The 16,169-nt window shown below is 57.5% G+C and overlaps 2 protein-coding genes across 2 annotated transcripts; both read right to left on the minus strand.

Moving 5' to 3' along the window:
* Positions 1-6,446: 6,446 nt before the first annotated feature.
* On the minus strand, positions 6,447-8,513 carry ATP6V1FNB (ATP6V1F neighbor). Its single transcript, XM_041002335.1, has 2 exons — positions 7,799-8,513; positions 6,447-6,724 (listed from the first exon to the last, which is right to left on the minus strand). Exons 1-2 carry the CDS (start codon positions 8,217-8,219, stop codon positions 6,615-6,617), a joined length of 531 nt encoding a protein of 176 aa, XP_040858269.1. The 5' UTR covers positions 8,220-8,513; the 3' UTR covers positions 6,447-6,614.
* Positions 8,514-8,724: 211 nt separating this feature from the next.
* Positions 8,725-11,722, minus strand: ATP6V1F (ATPase H+ transporting V1 subunit F). Its single transcript, XM_041002336.1, has 2 exons — positions 11,489-11,722; positions 8,725-9,179 (listed from the first exon to the last, which is right to left on the minus strand). The coding sequence occupies exons 1-2, from the start codon at positions 11,644-11,646 to the stop codon at positions 8,978-8,980; spliced, it is 360 nt and encodes a 119-aa protein (XP_040858270.1). The 5' UTR covers positions 11,647-11,722; the 3' UTR covers positions 8,725-8,977.
* Positions 11,723-16,169: the final 4,447 nt, after the last annotated feature.

Consider the following 16,169-nt stretch of genomic DNA (forward strand, 5'->3'; position numbering starts at 1 on the left):
CAGCCCCATACACACACACAGCCCATCAAAAAACCGCTGGTCAGACACAACAGGTGCGTGTGTGTGTTCCTAGACACGCAGAGCCCACATGGACAGATGTGTAGGTGGCACCAGGACATTCTCATGGTAGGGAAGAGAACATAGATGTAAAATAGCAAAGTCCTTGGAGCTCATGCTGTGGCAAAGTAGGCTAAGCCCCAGTCTACAGTGCCAGCATCCCATACTGGAACTGGTTTGAGTCCTGGCTGCTCCACTTTTGATCCAGTTGTTTACTAATGCACGTGGGATAGCAGCAGAAGATGTTTCACATCCTTGAGACCCTGTACCCAGAAGAAGCTCAAGGCTCCAGGCTTCAGAGCAGCCCAGCCTCTGCCATTGTGGCCATTAGGGGAGTGAGCCAGAGAACGGAGGATCTTTCCATCTCTCCTCTCTGTACATCTGTCTTTCACATAAAAAGAAAGAAAGAAATAGCAAGGTCCAGATCATGCTTTTCGTTGTTCCAGCTGAGTGTCCTTGGCATTGGTGTCCTTGGCCCTGGCTGTACCGTCAGTAACAGTCCCTCCCTCATCGTTACTGACACAAGTGGTTTCTACAGCTGAAAAATGGGTTAAAAACTACACATGTTGGGTCTGACACATGGCTTGGTGGCTAAATCCTCCCCTGATAGCACCGGGATCCCATGTGAGCGCCACTTCATATCCCGGCTGCTCTGCTTCCCACCCAGCTCCCTACCTGTGGCCTGGGAAAGCAGTGGAGGATAACCCAAAGTCTTGGGACCCTGCGCCCATGTGGGAGACCCAGAAGAAGCTCCTGGCTCCTGGCTTCAGATTGGCTCAGCTCTGGCCATTGTGGCCACTTGGGTAGTGAACCAGAAGACAGAATATCCTTCTCCCTATTTCTCCTTCTTTGTAAATCTGACTTTCCAAATAAATAAATACATCTTTAACAACAATAACAAAAATGTTCTCTGGGTCTGGCCTGGCCGTGTGGTCACGAATTAAACTACATAGGTGCTGCCACGTTGCTGGTTTGCGTCCCCGCTGCTCCACTCCTATTCCAACTTCCTGCTCACACGTCCTAGAAGGCTGCCAGCGATAGCTTAAGTGCTTGGGCCCCTGTCATTCACAAGGGACACTCGGATGGAGTTCTCGGCTCCTGGCTTCAATCTGGCCCAGCTCTGGCTGTTGTGGCAAAAAAGGGAATGAGCCAGCAGATGGAAGATCTTTTTCTCTCCCTCACTATCTTACTCTTACTCTCCCTTTCAAGTAGTTAAGAACATACAAGCCTTGAAACAGAAAAGGCTCTCTGAGTGCAGGCAGTCCTGGAGGCTGGGCTGCAGCTGGCTCAGGTGTCAGGGTCTGCATTATTGAGATGGCCTTGGCCTTGACCTCACCACAGAGCACAGGGAGCATGCATGTGGGGCATCTGTACCAGCCACCTGCCCATGGCACAGATGGCCCCTCCCCGTGGTGGGCTCGGGCTCTCCAGCACCCCGTGGGCCTTGGCTCTGTGCCAGCGCCTCTTCCAGCACCCCGCAGGCCTGGGCAAGCTCATGGCTGCCCTTCGCCATGTGGAGGAGGCAGGACCCTGCCTCAGAGGGGGAAAGTGGGACTCTGTCTCTCTGTCCCCCATCCCTGAAGGGCAAGAAGACCAGGGCTGCCGCCTAGGGATGGAGCTCCCTGCCGTGTTGCTGCAAATGGAGCAGAGCCGGAGGGCCCAGAAACAGGTAGGGACAGGGTGGGACGAGCAGGGGTGGGGTGAGGGGGTGAGTAGGGAGGTTCAGGGGGTGATGGGGTGAACAAGGGGAAGGATATGCAAGGGAATGATGGGGGATGGGCTGGGGTGGGGGACAGTGGGTACCTCCTTATGCCTGGGCACCCCTTCTTCCCTACAGCTCCTGTGGGACTTGGAGTTGCTGACAGGGGCAGGGCTGGGCCTCTTCTGGCCCCCTTGGGCCCAGTCCTGCAGGCTGAGGGGCCAGGCCCAGCACACACAGAGCCAGCCCCGCAGCAGGTCGGGTAGGGAGGAGAAGCAGCTGGTAAGCAGGGGCACTGCATGACCCAAGTGTTCGTGGTGGTGGCTGACAAATGGACGGCGAAAGGGCTATGGTGACAGATAACTCTGGGTTCCAGCCCTTGCCTGCTGCTCCCCGGGGCCTGCGAACCTCTGCTTGCTGAGCTGCAAGCCAGGCAATGAGCACTTTCCCCTGAGGGTGTCTGCAGGCCCACGGAAAGGTCCTCGCACAGCCCAGCAACACCCGGCAGCCCTTCAACACGGGAGGGCAGAGGCCCTTTGGTGCCCGTTGTGCTCTTGAGGTGGCAGCTCCACCTCCAGGAGCAGTGTGTGGTTACTGAACCCAGATCAGAACTCGGGGGGGGGGAGTGGAGGGGGATAAGAAAAGGGGCCCCCAGACCCAGTTCTGTCCAGGCACTTTGGGCAGGTTGGCCGCCATTCTCTGAGCTAGGAGGGTGTGTCAGAGTTGACCACTAAGGGGCCTGGCCATCATCCCCCAGTGGGACTGCAGGCTCATGTCCCAAGCTCCCTTGCATGGAAGGGAGAGGGGAACACCACACAGGGTACTGGCACCAGAACGCAGGGCCATGCAGGGAGGGGTACTGCCCTGTGGATGAATGCTCCAGGCTGCACTTCATGCCCCAGGCCAGGAACTCGGCCAGCTGGAACCATCTGTTGCCAGCACGGTGAGTCTCTTCCTGTGTGTTGCCACGTGAGGTGACCACGGCCCAAGCCCTATCTCCTTCTAGCCCTGTCTTACTCGCGGCTCTTCCTGGGCTGTCTGCTCAGTTGCACCCAAGCATGGCTCAGTTGCCATGGGAACACTGAATCCCAGCTCCTGGGGCCCAGCAGCAGGTGGAGGGGCTGGGGAAGGCCACCCTGGACATTGTGATGGGGAGGTGCAGCAGCCTGCTGGTTGGGGGGTACTCCCTCCCCACCTCAAAGCCCACAGCCCCCCACAGGCGCACCTGAACTCCTGTAGGGGGCAGGCTCCAGACCTGGGTGAAGTGAGGAGTGATGCAGACAGCAGGTGCCAGAGCCCAGGCATACCTGGGGAACACACGGGTGGAGCAGAACTGGAGGGCCCAGGAGCAGGTAGGGGCCAAATGGGGTGCACGGGGAGGGGTGTGCAGGATGAGTGGGGGGATATAGGAGGTATGTTGGCAGGTGGAGGTGAGAGGTGCTAGGGTGACGAGACTGGACTGAGAGGTGGTGGCACATATTTACCGAACTCATTTCAAACTTCTCATTCTTCATTTCTTGTCTTTTGATTGGGTGCCAGAGCATCCAGGATGGCAATGTGGGTTTGATTTTATGTTTCTGCTGCAGCTGTCTCGGGCACTGGGTCCACACCGAAGCAAGGGACTCAGGGAAGGGCACCAGATGTGGTCATGGCTGACGGGGAGGCAGGAGGGCATGGAATGGCAAGTCCAGGCCACCTGCTTGCCAGGCACAGGGTCATTACAAAGAGTGAGGGAGACGTGGTCCCCATCTCTGAACTCACAGGCTGTTGCAAGAGTGAGGTCACAGACATCTGGCATTCTATGATCCTTCAGTGTGTTACAATAAATGAGAGGATTCACAGATCGCTAAATTATAAGTCATGCAACTAAAGCAAAGCCATCCATTTTTAACTATTGCCTTCTACAAGTAAGAGAGGAATGTCAGTCACAGCTTGATCAGCAGAAGAAAATCTATTAGTGATATGTCACTTGGGAAGCCAGGAGACCGGTGGTGACATTCCTACTGAGAGATCAATTCTCTAGTAAAGTGGCCAACCAGAGTTACGGGGTGCTTTTTGCAGTTCAGGGAAGAAGCTGGCAATGACTTTCAAGGCTTTTAAGACTCTTTCGTTCAAAAAAATCCTTCAAGAGATTGGTGTTCTCAGAGAGCACACTGTTGACAGGCTGTGAGTGTCCACGTTTCTGTATCGCATGGGAGAATGCGTTGCAGCTGTCTTGTGCCAGGCTTTGGCTTCCGGCCTTGGGGACTGGGCCCTGGGACTTGATCTTACGGATGTAGAACGCTTCTCCCTCCTCGGGGAGGCATCACTCGCTTTAGATTTCTTTTTGATTACGAGACTTTGCAGTTTATAGCCCAGGCTCGGCCCTGGTTTTGTTTCATTTTGCTGTTAGAAACTACTGGCTCAAGAACTTTCTTACCGACAGCACATCCAGTGGGTTTCTTGTATGGGCCTGAAGGGATGACACCAGGACCGAGCAGAGTGTCCTTCCCTGGCAATCGGGGAGGAGAGGGAGTGCCAGCTGCTCGGCAGTGCTCTTTCTTGGTTGAGGGGAAGAAGAGGAGGAAGGCTGGGCTGGCTGTTGACCAGGCACAACTGACAGCAGGAGCGTGGCAGGCTGTGCAGATCAAAGTGGCATGATGAGCTGTGGCAGCCTTGGAGCTCAGAGTGCCCTTGGAGCACCACCAGGCACCCAGCCCACAAGTCGCTCCAGGTTCTGGCTTCCAGTTCATGGGGAGGCTGTGCGAGGGGCAGAAGCAAGGTTACCTGTTCCCAAGCGTTTTTTTTTTTTTTTTCTCAGCTTGCTTACGAGAACTGACACCTGTTGCCTACAGCAGCAGTTACACAGAACTGGGAAACTCAGAGTTCAAGGCACCTCTGGCCAGAATCCTCCCAGATGTGGTGCGAAGAGTATTGGGTGGGGTCGTCTGGGGGGAGGAGGAGGCTGCTGGGGTGATGTGGGGCTGCCCATAGGTGGCTGGGCAGGGTGGTGGTGGTGACGTACGCAACGCATCAAATGGACTGGGCAAATTCAGGACATCACTGGAATGGCTGGGCTGCCCAGGGGCAAGGCCCCGGCTGAGGTTGGGGTAGGGGTGGGATTGCTTGGCTAAGGTCGGGGTGCAGGGAGTGCTCCAGCCTGGGTCCCAAGTACTGTTCGTGCACAGGATCTGTCTCAGAGGGAAGAAAACAGCTCGGCAGAGCCCACCACGCGGAAGGCCCACCGACAAGGGAGAAGGCTGGTTGAGGAAAGCTCAGAGTCCTCAGAGGGCCCACCAGAACCCCAGGACACGCCCACGGAGCGGCACTCGGGCCTGAGCCAGGCCACAGCAGAATGCCAGAAACTGGTGAAGAATCAGAGTCAGACAGCAAGGTCAAAGGAAACTCCGAGAGGGGAGGGGGCTCAAAGTCCGAGGGCAGAAGATGCTGGGAGTGAGAGAGGAGAGGCCTCCCCTGGTGAGGGTCTAGGGGCTCGGCCAAGTCCTAGAGGAACTAGTCCTCTTGGGAGCCAGCAAAGCCTTCCGGCTTGGGGAGGAGCAGCCGGGGAGGTGGCTCCGGGAGAGGCCAGGGCTGCTCAGCCCAGGGAGGAAGACTATGCTCCCGGCCGCCCTGGAGATGGGATTGCGCAGCCGCAGGGACGAAAGAGCCCAGGCCCCCAATGTTGGAGTCCCTCGCTGGTGCAGGACAGGATTCTAGGGCGAGGGCAGAACCGGCAGGCAGCACGGGCCTCTCGGGAGGGACCGTGCCCTCCTCCTCCTACCCGGAGCCCAGCAGCCCCACCGCTGCTCCCGGGACCGAGAACCACCAAGCAGGGAGGCGCGGGAGGCTCTGAGCCGCAGCAGATCGCTCCTGCGGCGAGAGACCCACCGGAGCGGGAGGAGGAAGGAGAGGCGAGGCTGCCAGGTCCCCAGGCTGCTTGGCCGGCGCCCGCGGGAAGGGAGAGGGTGTCGGCGAGCGCGGCGCAGCATCTGCAGCGGCTGCTGGAGCTACACGGTGCTGCCAGGAGGCGACGGCGGCGGGAGCGCGAGCAGCAGCGGCTCCGGGTGCGCACAGACCCGGTGGGGACGGGGTAGGGGCCAGGAGTGTCGGAGGCGGGCTCCCCCCTCCAGCTGACGGCAGCCTTTCCAGGTCCTGGAGCGCCTCTGCCTCGCCAGGAACCGCCACTGCCGGGTTCATCCCTTAGGGCTCAGCCGGACTCAGGAGCTCTCGCCACAGGCAAGAATCCCAGCAGCGGGCGGGCTTGTGTTTGTGGGCAGTCCCTTTGAAGGGCTCCCCTGCCCACTGGCGTCTGCTGGGTGCTGTCTCCCCGTCGCGCCTGGGTCAGAGGAGAGAGCACCGGCTCAGCGCTTTCTGCTGCCCAGGAGGACGCGGCCGGACGGCGGCGCGTTCTGCAGGAGCAGCTGGAGCAGGTGTACCAGGAGAGGACCTGGAGGCTGCGGGTCCTCAGGGCCAGGTGCGTGCGGGGCAGCCAGGGACTTGGTGAGGGGTTGAAGGAGGGAGGAGTCACTCTCCCTTCCCCCCCTCCAATCTGGATGACACTTTCTCTCCTCCTAGGAACACCCGGAACTTTCGGGAACTCCTGTGGGCCCCTGGTGCTGATAAACCTGCCCCTGGGGAATAGAACTGCCTGGGCCCAGCGTCCCTTGGTCTGTGCTGGGTGCTCAGATCTGATTAAGGAGCTGTGTGGGTTAAAACAGCAGCCTACAGGTTAGAGGTGACTTCCAAAAGGCTCAAAGGCAGCCTCCCTTCTCCTAGACTCCCTTCCCCAAGCCAGGGAGACTCAGACGTGTGGGAGCTTCGCCAGCTGGAGACTCTTATTCCTTCTCCCTTGTCCTAAGACCCGGTGTCTGGCACAAGGTCAGAGGGCCAGGTCCCGCGGGTCAAGCAGTGCAAAGGCCCCATTCTTGCGGAAGAATGACTCGATGCGGCACATTTTGCAGGAGACCAGCTCTTGCTTGGCTGGGGGACCTGGAAAAAGAAGCCGGGGAAGGAGGGGGGCGGGAATGGGTTCCCTGGTAAGAGATGTGTGGAGCAGGGGAACTCCGTCTGTGTGCAGAGCCCCAGGAACCTATCTGCATTGTGTGTGCTGTATAAAATAAAATCTCCTCTTGAGGAGTGGGAGCCCGCTGGAGACAGTGTGTGATGATGGCAGGTGGCAGTGCGGGGCTCATCTTGTCACCACTGCCCCCAGCTTTAGGATCCCCAACTAGCTGCCCTTATCTATAGCCTCAGGAACTGGGGAAGCTGAGTAAGATCTCCAGGAGAGACCCAGCTATCCCTCCACCCCTGACACTCCCCTGTTAGAACAGGACTGAGCAGTCTCTCTTGAGCAGCCACTCACAGAGAGCGAAGAGGCCCCCAAGCCCAGCTGGCCTGTTCCTTTCCAATACTGAATCTTCTCCCCTCCCAGCTGATGCCACTCCTCAGCCTGTCAGCCTTCTGCCAGCTGCCACCCTCCAGCCTGGCACTCTGCCTTCTGCCTCTCCTCCTGTCGGATCCCGGCACCTGGGGTGAGGTTGCCACAGCACAGCTTTGAGTAGCACTTAATGATTGCCGTTGACTTTGCACCTCCTTCCTGCTCTGACCTCCCTAGGGGCGGGGGGCTGTCGCCTCCTGGGACCTCCAGCCTGAGCCCAGTCCTGGGTCCTGTGCACCTGCTAGTCTTGCCCTCGCACTTCAGCCAAACACACCTGAGTGTCACCATGGACTTCTCTCACCCTCTATCCATGAAGGAGTTCCACTGAGTCTCCCTCCAGAACATCCCAGCTTTCAGCTCTACTAATCCTGCTGGCCAGGGCCACTCTCACTTCCTGCCAGGGTAACTCAACACCAGGAGCCTAAGTCACCTGTCAGCTTCCCCAGCCCCCTCCCCCTTCTGCCCCTTGTCATGTGGGTTCTCACCGGTCTGCGGCAGCCCCTGCCCCCTGGCCTCCACCACACCCCCTTCCAGGATGGTTCCTTGCTCTTCTGTTGCCCAGAGCTAACGTCATCTCTGCTCCCTGGCACCTGGCAGTGCCTGCTTTCCAGAGCGCCAGCACTCACCCAGCTGCCAGCCGTAGGTGAAGTTGGTGGTGATGGGGAAGAGGTAGCGTGTTTCTGGCAAGTCCAGCTTCCGGGTGCTGAGGTAGCGGTGGCGCCCTTGGAAGTCGTGGGAGATGCCCTCATACAGCAGGGCCCGGGTGGCGGGCAGCACCGGGTACATCTCTGACTGCAGAGGCGCCTCTGTGACAAGGCTGGGGGCCGTGACAGGGACTGCCTTGGGGGCAGGCGGCGGGGAAAGTGGGGCCTTGGGGTAGAGAGTGGGCAGTTTGAGGGGCAGCCGAGCTGCGGCCTTGGCCTTCTGCTTGGCCTTCACCAGCGAGCCGTACTTGCGGTACCATTCGCAACGCAGCATTTTCTCCCTCAGGTAATCCTCCTTCCAAAAGTCCTGCCGCAGCGTGTCCATGTTGAGCTGCCGAGCCATGGCGGCGAGTGAGGGGGAGGAGGGTGAACTGGTGAGCACAGGCCTGCAGGCAGCAGGTGGCTGCCTGCCCTGGGAGTCACCTAGCAACCAAGCCTCACCTCACACAAGGCCAGGGTTCCACCTGCTGTGCCCACACACGCCTCACGTGCCTCAGGTCCCAGTGGCTGTGGTCCTGATGCTGGACAGACCTGCAGGCCCCAGGCTGGATCTGATATTAAAGGCCTTCAACTTTCAAATTTGTGCTTTCTGCATGTTTCCCTGGGGCCAGGCCCCTTTTCTGCCCACGTGGGGAGCCATTTGGGAGGCTCCAGCCTTCTCCACCCCCAGCTGGTCTTTCTGACCCCGAGGCCCAGTGCTCGAGTTAGGGCCTCTTGGCACATCCTCCTGATCCCAACCTTGCAAGCCGGGGGTCTTCAGTCTTCAGTAGAACATTCTCCATCAATGGCAAGTTAATCTTCCCCCATAGTCTCACCCCACACGCTTCCTCTCCAGCACTCAGCTCCAGTTTGGACAGAAGCCAGAATATTACTTTAATTTAACATCAACAACGACATGAGGGCACAACACAGGGAAGAGGTAGTGGAAAGAGAAGACGGGCACACCTCCTGCTCCCTCACCAGCCTGGGTTTAATGGCAGAGCCCCACGACCCTAGATGCACTTCACACAGCCTCTCAGTAGGATGGCAGGGAGCAGGGGACTGGAAATCAGAGACTCGGAACATAAAAGGCGGGCCGAGGGCCAGCCTGCGGGGCAACGCCTAGCGCAGGTCTTCGGCCGTGAACATGCCACGGGCCCTGCGCAGGATGGAGTCCTTGGCAGCGTCGTAGGGGTGCTCTTTGGATGGGATCTCCAGCACGGCGGGGATGGAGCGCTGGTGGGCGTCCAGCGCGTGCCTCACCATCTCTGCGATGTACTGGTTGATGAGGATAATGCCGATGTCATCCCGGTTGAGAAACTGCCTGTTGGGAGACGAGGGAAGAGTCCGGAGCAGCTCTGGGGCCCGTCTCTCCAGCAGGCCCCGCAGCCCCCGACTGGAAGATGAGGCTGACCCAGGAAACAGAGAGGCAAGAAAAAAGTTGTTTCTGGCTAGCTGACCCAGACTCAATTTCTTTACTATTTACTTATTTTTTTGAAGATTTATTTCTTTTTACTGGAAAAGCAGATCAGATTTACGGAGAAAAGGAGAGATAGAGAAAAATCTTCCATCTTCTGGTTCACTCCCCCAAGTGGCTACAACAGCCAGATCCAAAGCCAGGAGCTTTTTCCCTAGTTCAAGTTCTGCCTCCACTTCCAATTGCAGCTGGCTGCATATGACTCCGGTACTTGGGTCCTTGCCACGCATGTGGGAGACCCACACTGAGTGTGGGGCTTCCAGCTTCAGCTTGGCCCAGGCCCCGCAGTCAGTAGCATTTGGAAGCTGAACCAGCAGATGGAAGAGACCTCTTTCTCTCTGCCTTGCAAACAAAACAAAAATAAATACACTTTCTTTCCAAACAAAACAAAACAAAAAATACAGGCATGTATCCCTTTGTATCTGCATAAAGAAATATGGGAATGATAAGAAGCAAATTGGCCACCTGCAGGGGCAGTCGAGGGACACGACTGGGAGCAGGGTGCAGTGGGTTGCTCCACACGAGCCTGTTAAACACTGATCTGCAAACACATGAATCTCTCAGAAGTAACCAAATTCAGTATATTCTCCAGGACTGTGGGAACATGGCGCTGCGGGGACTGCACAGGCTCCAGGCCCGTGCTGACGGAGCCCCACCACACTAGGAGGAGCCGCCACTGGAGGACTCACTGCTTCTACACACACGGACTCCGGCCCTGCGATCACCCAGCCTTTAGCTGCTCTCTCTGGAAGGACCCCTCACTGAGCACCCACCCTCTGCCAGGCACCGGGGGAAGCTGACACTCAATGACTGCTGAGGTTCCTTTAGGTGGTAAACATGGAAAATTCTCCAAGTAAACTTTGTCCTTCCCCCCAGACGTCCCAGGTCCCTGTGCCACATTCCTCGGCCCTCAGCAGCCTCCCAGATCTGGCCCAACTTGTACCCTGAGAGCACCTAGTTTCCGGCAGCTGGTGGTCGGTTGTTTAGGGGAAAACAGGTGCGGGTGGTTTGTTATCATGACTCCATTCTAGAGGTCACCAGGACACTGGGAGGATTAAAAGGCATGCCTGCAACCACCGTCCTGGAAGCAGCGTAGGAAATGAGAAGTTGGTCTAACCATACGATCCTGCTACATCCCCCTCCTGGGAATATATCCAAACTCTGCATGTGAGAGAACGACCCTGATGTGCAAGGTTTTAGCAAGGAGGCCAGAGCCAGGCTGGGAGGAAAAGCAAGCGCAGTCAAAGCAGTCAAGCCCAGGGCCAACAGAGGAAAGCTTTCCACAAGCACAGTATCCTATCTGGCTGAAGACCAGAGCAGAGGGTTGCAATAGGCCTGGGTTCGAGACCCAGCCTTGTCTCTTCTAACTGGAGTGCCTTCTGCTGTGTGCCTCAACCACTTTTGTTTTTCACACCTGGGAAATGGAAACACTAACCCCTAACCTTCCCAGGTCAACTGTGAGTCCCTAGAGGAGAAGCACTGTGCAAGAGAACTTGGTCCTCTCGTCAAGGACCTCCACGGGGACATGTGGACGCTCAGCTGTGCCGGGGCCAGGGTTCTACAGCTCTGCAGGGGGCCGTCAGGGACCTCCGTGGGGCCATCTGGACGTCCAGCTGTGCTGGGGCAGGAGGTCCAGGCCCCGGTGAGTTCTACAGCTCTGCAGGGGACCTTCGGGGACCTCCGTGGGGCCATGTGGACAGCTGTGCCGGGGGCAGGAGGCCCAGGCCCCGGTGAGTTCTACAGCTCTGCAGGGGACCTTCGGGGACTGTGGGGGACCTCCGTGGGGCCATGTGGACGTCCAGCTGTGCCGGGGGCAGGGGGTCCAGGCCCCGGTGAGTTCTACAGCTCTGCCGGGGACCTTCGGGGACCTCCGTGGGGCCATCTGGACAGCTGTGCCGGGGGCAGGGGGTCCAGGCCCGGCGCCGATGGCCAGCTCTCTTCCCTTCTTGGCTGACACAGAGTCATGTGGGAGGAAGCTCGCGCACCTGACACAGCCTGCATCCCACCGCACCCCGACAGGGAAATGGAGGCGCCGAGGCCTTCCCGCAGGCCGGCACCGGGTCGGGGGTCTGACACCAGGTCCCCCAGGCAGCCTCACCCTGCACTCCCACCCAAGGCGCTGGAAGGACCCGTTCAGGCCTCCCCGGCCACCGTACCGGAAAGTGTCTTCTATCTCAGTGATAGTGGTGTCCTTCTCCACCACCAGGAAATTAGGGTGGCGGTTCTTGTTGAGCTCCCCGATGCCGCCCAGCAGGAAGCCGGTCACCGTGTCCTCGTCTCCGATCACCGCGATCAGCTTCCCTCTCCCGGCCATCCTGGTAGCGGAGCAGAACCCGAGTCTCCGAAGCCGGGCTTCCGCAGCAGCTCGCCGGCTTGGCCCCACCCCTCCGCCGCCTATCACACATGCGCAGTCCGCCCACGCGACTCCAGGACATGCGCAGTAACGGCGAGGCCGCCTCCTCCTGAAGCCGCCTGCGCCATAGAGAGGTCGAACCGGCGGACTACGAGTCCCAGAAGGCTGCGCGGCACCACGGTCTCCGGCTGGTGCGGTTCGTTTGTTCCTTCCTTCGCCGGCTCATCAGAAGTGGTAGTGCTGAATTCCGGAAAAGACGCTTCTCGGGGCGGGTACGTGCCTGTGTCCTGTATGTATGTATGTAAATGAGACTCATCGTTAACCGTATTCTCTGAGAGAATAGCAGTAAAAAGTAAACTTACAATGATGCATAAATGTTTTTGAAACCCACACAGTGTTTTCATCATACGTTTCTTAAAACATTTTATTTGAAAGGCATGGTTAGGGAGAAGGAGAGACAGAGATCTTCCATTTGCTGGTTCCCTTTCCAGATGCTAAGCTGGTTCCAAGTGAAGAGCCTGGAGCGTCTCACAGGTCTCCCACGTGGGGCCAGGGCCCAGAGCCTTAGCCGTCCTCCACTGCGTTGCCAGGCGCAGTAGCACGGAGCTGGATGGGAAGGGGAACAGCCGAGATTCGAACCAGTGTCCATAGGGATGCCAGTGCTGCAGGAAGAGGCCCTAACAGTTGGATTTTCCAGCTGCCCCTGTGCCCGCTGTGTGTGTTTAGGCGGGGCTGGGAGGAAGCCAACAGGGGTGCCACTGTGCTTAGAGATGGTGGTGACCCCTCTGCAGCAGTGGCCAGACAAGCCCAGTTTGGAGACACCGCAGGCCAAGTGGGGTTTTGTGTCTGCTTATTTGAGAGGCAGACAGAAAGAAAGCTGCCTTTTGCTGGTTCCTGCCCCAGAAGCCTGCAGTGGCCAGCAGCTGGTAATGGGATTCAGGTTTCCCATGTGGAGGGCAGGAACCCAGTTAGGGAGCTATCACTGCTCTCCCATGCTCTGTGCGGGCAGGAAGCTGAGGCAGGAACGCAGCCCAGTATTCCAGGATGGGGTATGTCTCTCCTGCACTCCTTTATGTGGAAGGCAGAGACAGAGATGTGTTCATCTGTTGGTTCACTCTCTAAACGGCTACAGGAGCCAGAGATTCTTCATGGTGCTTCCACGTGGATACGGGGACCCTGCACTTTCCAGGCACATTAACAGGGAGCTGGATCAGACATGCAGCAGCTGGGACTTGAACCAGCACCACATGGAATGCTGGTACAGCAGGCAGCAACTTTATGTACTCGGCTTTTGCCACAGCCTTCCTCCCTCTTTGCTCACTCTCTCTCCAAATTTAGTAATTTATTTGAAAATCAGAGTTAAAGAAGAGATCTTCCATTCACTCTCCAATAGGGCTGGGCCAGGCCAGAGTCCACAGCCAGAAGCTTTTCCGGCTCTCCCACGTGGGATGGAAGGAGACCATCACTTGGGCCGTGCTCTGCTGCTTTCTCAGGCCTAAGCAGGGAGCTGGGTCAGTAGTGGAGCCACTGGGACCATGTAGGATTGTGACCATGTAGGATTGTGTCCATGTAGGATTGTGTCCATGTGGGATTGTGACCATGTAGGATTGTGTCCATGTAGGATTGTGTCCATGTAGGATTGTGTCCATGTGGGATTGTGTCCATGTAGGATTGTGTCCATGTGGGATTGTGTCCATGTAGGATTGTGTCCATGTGGGATTGTGACCATGTGGGATTGTGACCATGTGGGATTGTGACCATGTGGGATTGTGACCATGTGGGATTGTGTCCATGTGGGATTGTGACCATGTAGGATGTGACCATGTGGGATTGTGGCCTTGTGGGATTATGTCCATGTGGGATTGTGGCCATGTGGGATTGTGGGAAGCTGCACTGCAGCTGGCTTTGCCTTGTGTGCCATCATGTCAGCCCCCTGATTGGGGTTTTTTAACCACTAGGCTAAACACCTGCTGCAAAATTGATTTTTTAAAGGCATTTTTATTAGAAAGGCAGATTTACAGAGAGAAGGAGAGACAGAAAGATCTTCCATCTGCTGGTTCACTCCCCAAATTGCTGCAATGGCCAGAGCTGAATTGAGCCAATCTAAAGAAGAGCCAGGAGCTTCTGCCGGGTCTCCCACACAGGTGCAGGTCCCAAGGTTTTGGGCCGTACCGCTTTCCCAGGGCACAAGCAGGGAGCTGGATGGGAGGTGGAGCAGCCAGAACATGAACCGGTGCCAGGATAGAACCCCAGTGCTTGCAAGGTAAGGATTTAGCCAATATGCCATTGCTTCAGGCCCCCAAATTGATTTTTTAAAAAAGATTTATTTATTTTTATTGCAAAGTCAAATATACAGAGAGGAGGAGAGACAGAGAGGAAGATCCTCCGTCTGATGATTCACTCCCCAAGTGAGCACAAAAACGGCCAGTGCTGCACCGATCCGGAGCCAGGAGCCAGGAACTTCCTCTAGGTCTCCAACACGGGTGCAGGGTCCCAAAGTTTTGGGCCATCCTCGACTGCTTTCCCAGGACACAAGCAGGGAGCTGGATGGGAAGCACAGCAGCCGGGACCAGAACCAGCACCCATATGGGATCCCGGTGCATTCAGGGTGAGGACTTTAGCTGCTAGGCCACCATGCTGGGCCCAAACTGATTCTTATTTGAAAGGTGGGGAGGGAGGTGTGAGAGAGAGAGAGCTCCCATCTACTGGCTCACTTTCCAGATGTGCCAATAGCCAGGGCTGGGCCAGACCAAAGCTGGGAGCCAGGAACCCAGTCAAGTCTCCCATGTGGGCAGCAGGAAGCATTACCTGCCTCCTCTTGGAGTCTGCACTGGCAAGTAGCTGTAATTACAAGCAAAGCCAGTGAAGTCCCAGGAGCTCCAGCAGGGGATGCAGGAATTGCAAGCAGCCATCTTGCCCGCTGTGCCCACCCTGAAGCTGATTTCTGAGTTGACTGTTGGGAGAGTAAGGGAGAGGAACATGCAGGTTGTTAACTTGGGCAGCTGAAGACAGGAGTCATCTCCTGCATGAGTAGGCTCCGAGATGAGTAGCTGGAGGGGAAAGGGCCTCTCCTTTGCCCTCTGCTTCAGCAGATGAGCAGGGACCCCTGGTGTGGGCACATGCTGTGAGGGTGAGAGTGCATGAGAGCCATGTGGCCTGGCAGGCACAGCTGCAGCACTTAGAGGGGGTGCTTCTGGACTCACTACCCACGGTCTCAGAGCCTTACTTTTCCCAGCAATGTGTCTACCTCCCAGGGCTGTTTAGGGAATGAAGCAAGAAAGGGCCATCAATACACCCAGTGCCCAGAGTCATGCTGTGGTTGGGTGACAGTGGCTAGGCTGGGACACTGCACAGGTGGAGGGTGCAGAGCCTCAGTGGGAGGGGTTGGGATGGGACGAGGGGGTGGGAGGGTGAGTGTGGGAGTGCTGAGCGTGGTGCCTGGAGACCTGGTGTGGTGGCTCCATGGCGGAAGCCTCGCCTTTGTGCCCCAGGCTCCCTTATGGGTGCCACTTCGTGTCCCGGCTGCTCCATTTCCCATCCAGCTCCCTGGTTGTCACCTGGGAAAGCAGTTAAGGATGGGATCCTGCATTTGTACGCGAGACCCGGGAGAAGCTCCTGGCTCCTGGATTTGGATCAGCTCAGCTCTAGCTGTTGTGACCGCTTGGGGAGTAAACCGGGGCATGGAAGATCTCTCTGGGTGTCTCTCCTTCTCTCTGTAAGTCTGCCTTTCCATAAAAATTAATAAGTCTTAACCAAAAGCAAGCAAGCAAGCAAGCAGTGCTGCAGTGGGCTTGTCTGGTCCAGTAAGGAGCAGAGATGTCACCATGTCCACTACACACTGTCTCCTTCCGTCCACTGTCCGTCATCCAGTGGGGTCAAGACTGGGGGCTGAGGGTGCAGGCCTGGTAGAGGTGAGGCTGTGTGTGCTCAGGAGCTTCCTGCAGGACCGAGGGTGTAGGTGGGCACACAGTAGGGAGGCTCCTGGGAGGAACCCGAGGGGCAGGATGCAGAGCAAGAGCAAGGAGAGGGGAAAGTCCCTCCATCTCTGCCGAGGAAGAGAGAGGCCGGAAGCAGAGTGAGGGCACAGGCCAGCTGCTGAGTGTGGGGTGAGGAGGGTCTGGCCGACAGCTGCAGTCACCTCGTGTCACAGTCCCAAGGGACCGGCATAGAGCAGCAGGTGCATGTAGTGAGCTGTGCGCTGGCCCAGCCCAGCCCGTCAGGTGCTCCTGTCCTTGTTTGCCAGCACCTACAGAAGGGCCTGTCAGACAGGAGCCATTGGGTGGCTTCGAGGATGTGGGCAGAGATGAGGGTGGTGAATGTGGCCCGGGTGGGCCATGGCGGCTGGGTTGCTGCCCCAGGGAGCTTCCTGTTGGCCAAGAGCAGGATGGGGGCTGGGAGAATCTAGGGGCCCAGAGGAGGGGTCAGAGGTGGACAGTGCAGTGGAGCAGTGGGCACACTCCTGAGTTACCTTAGTGGGGAAACTT

The sequence above is a fragment of the Ochotona curzoniae genome, unplaced genomic scaffold, assembly GCF_017591425.1.
Source record: "Ochotona curzoniae isolate NIBS_2020 unplaced genomic scaffold, NIBS_Ocur_1.0 scaffold_2476, whole genome shotgun sequence".
Classification (NCBI taxonomy): domain Eukaryota; kingdom Metazoa; phylum Chordata; class Mammalia; order Lagomorpha; family Ochotonidae; genus Ochotona; species Ochotona curzoniae.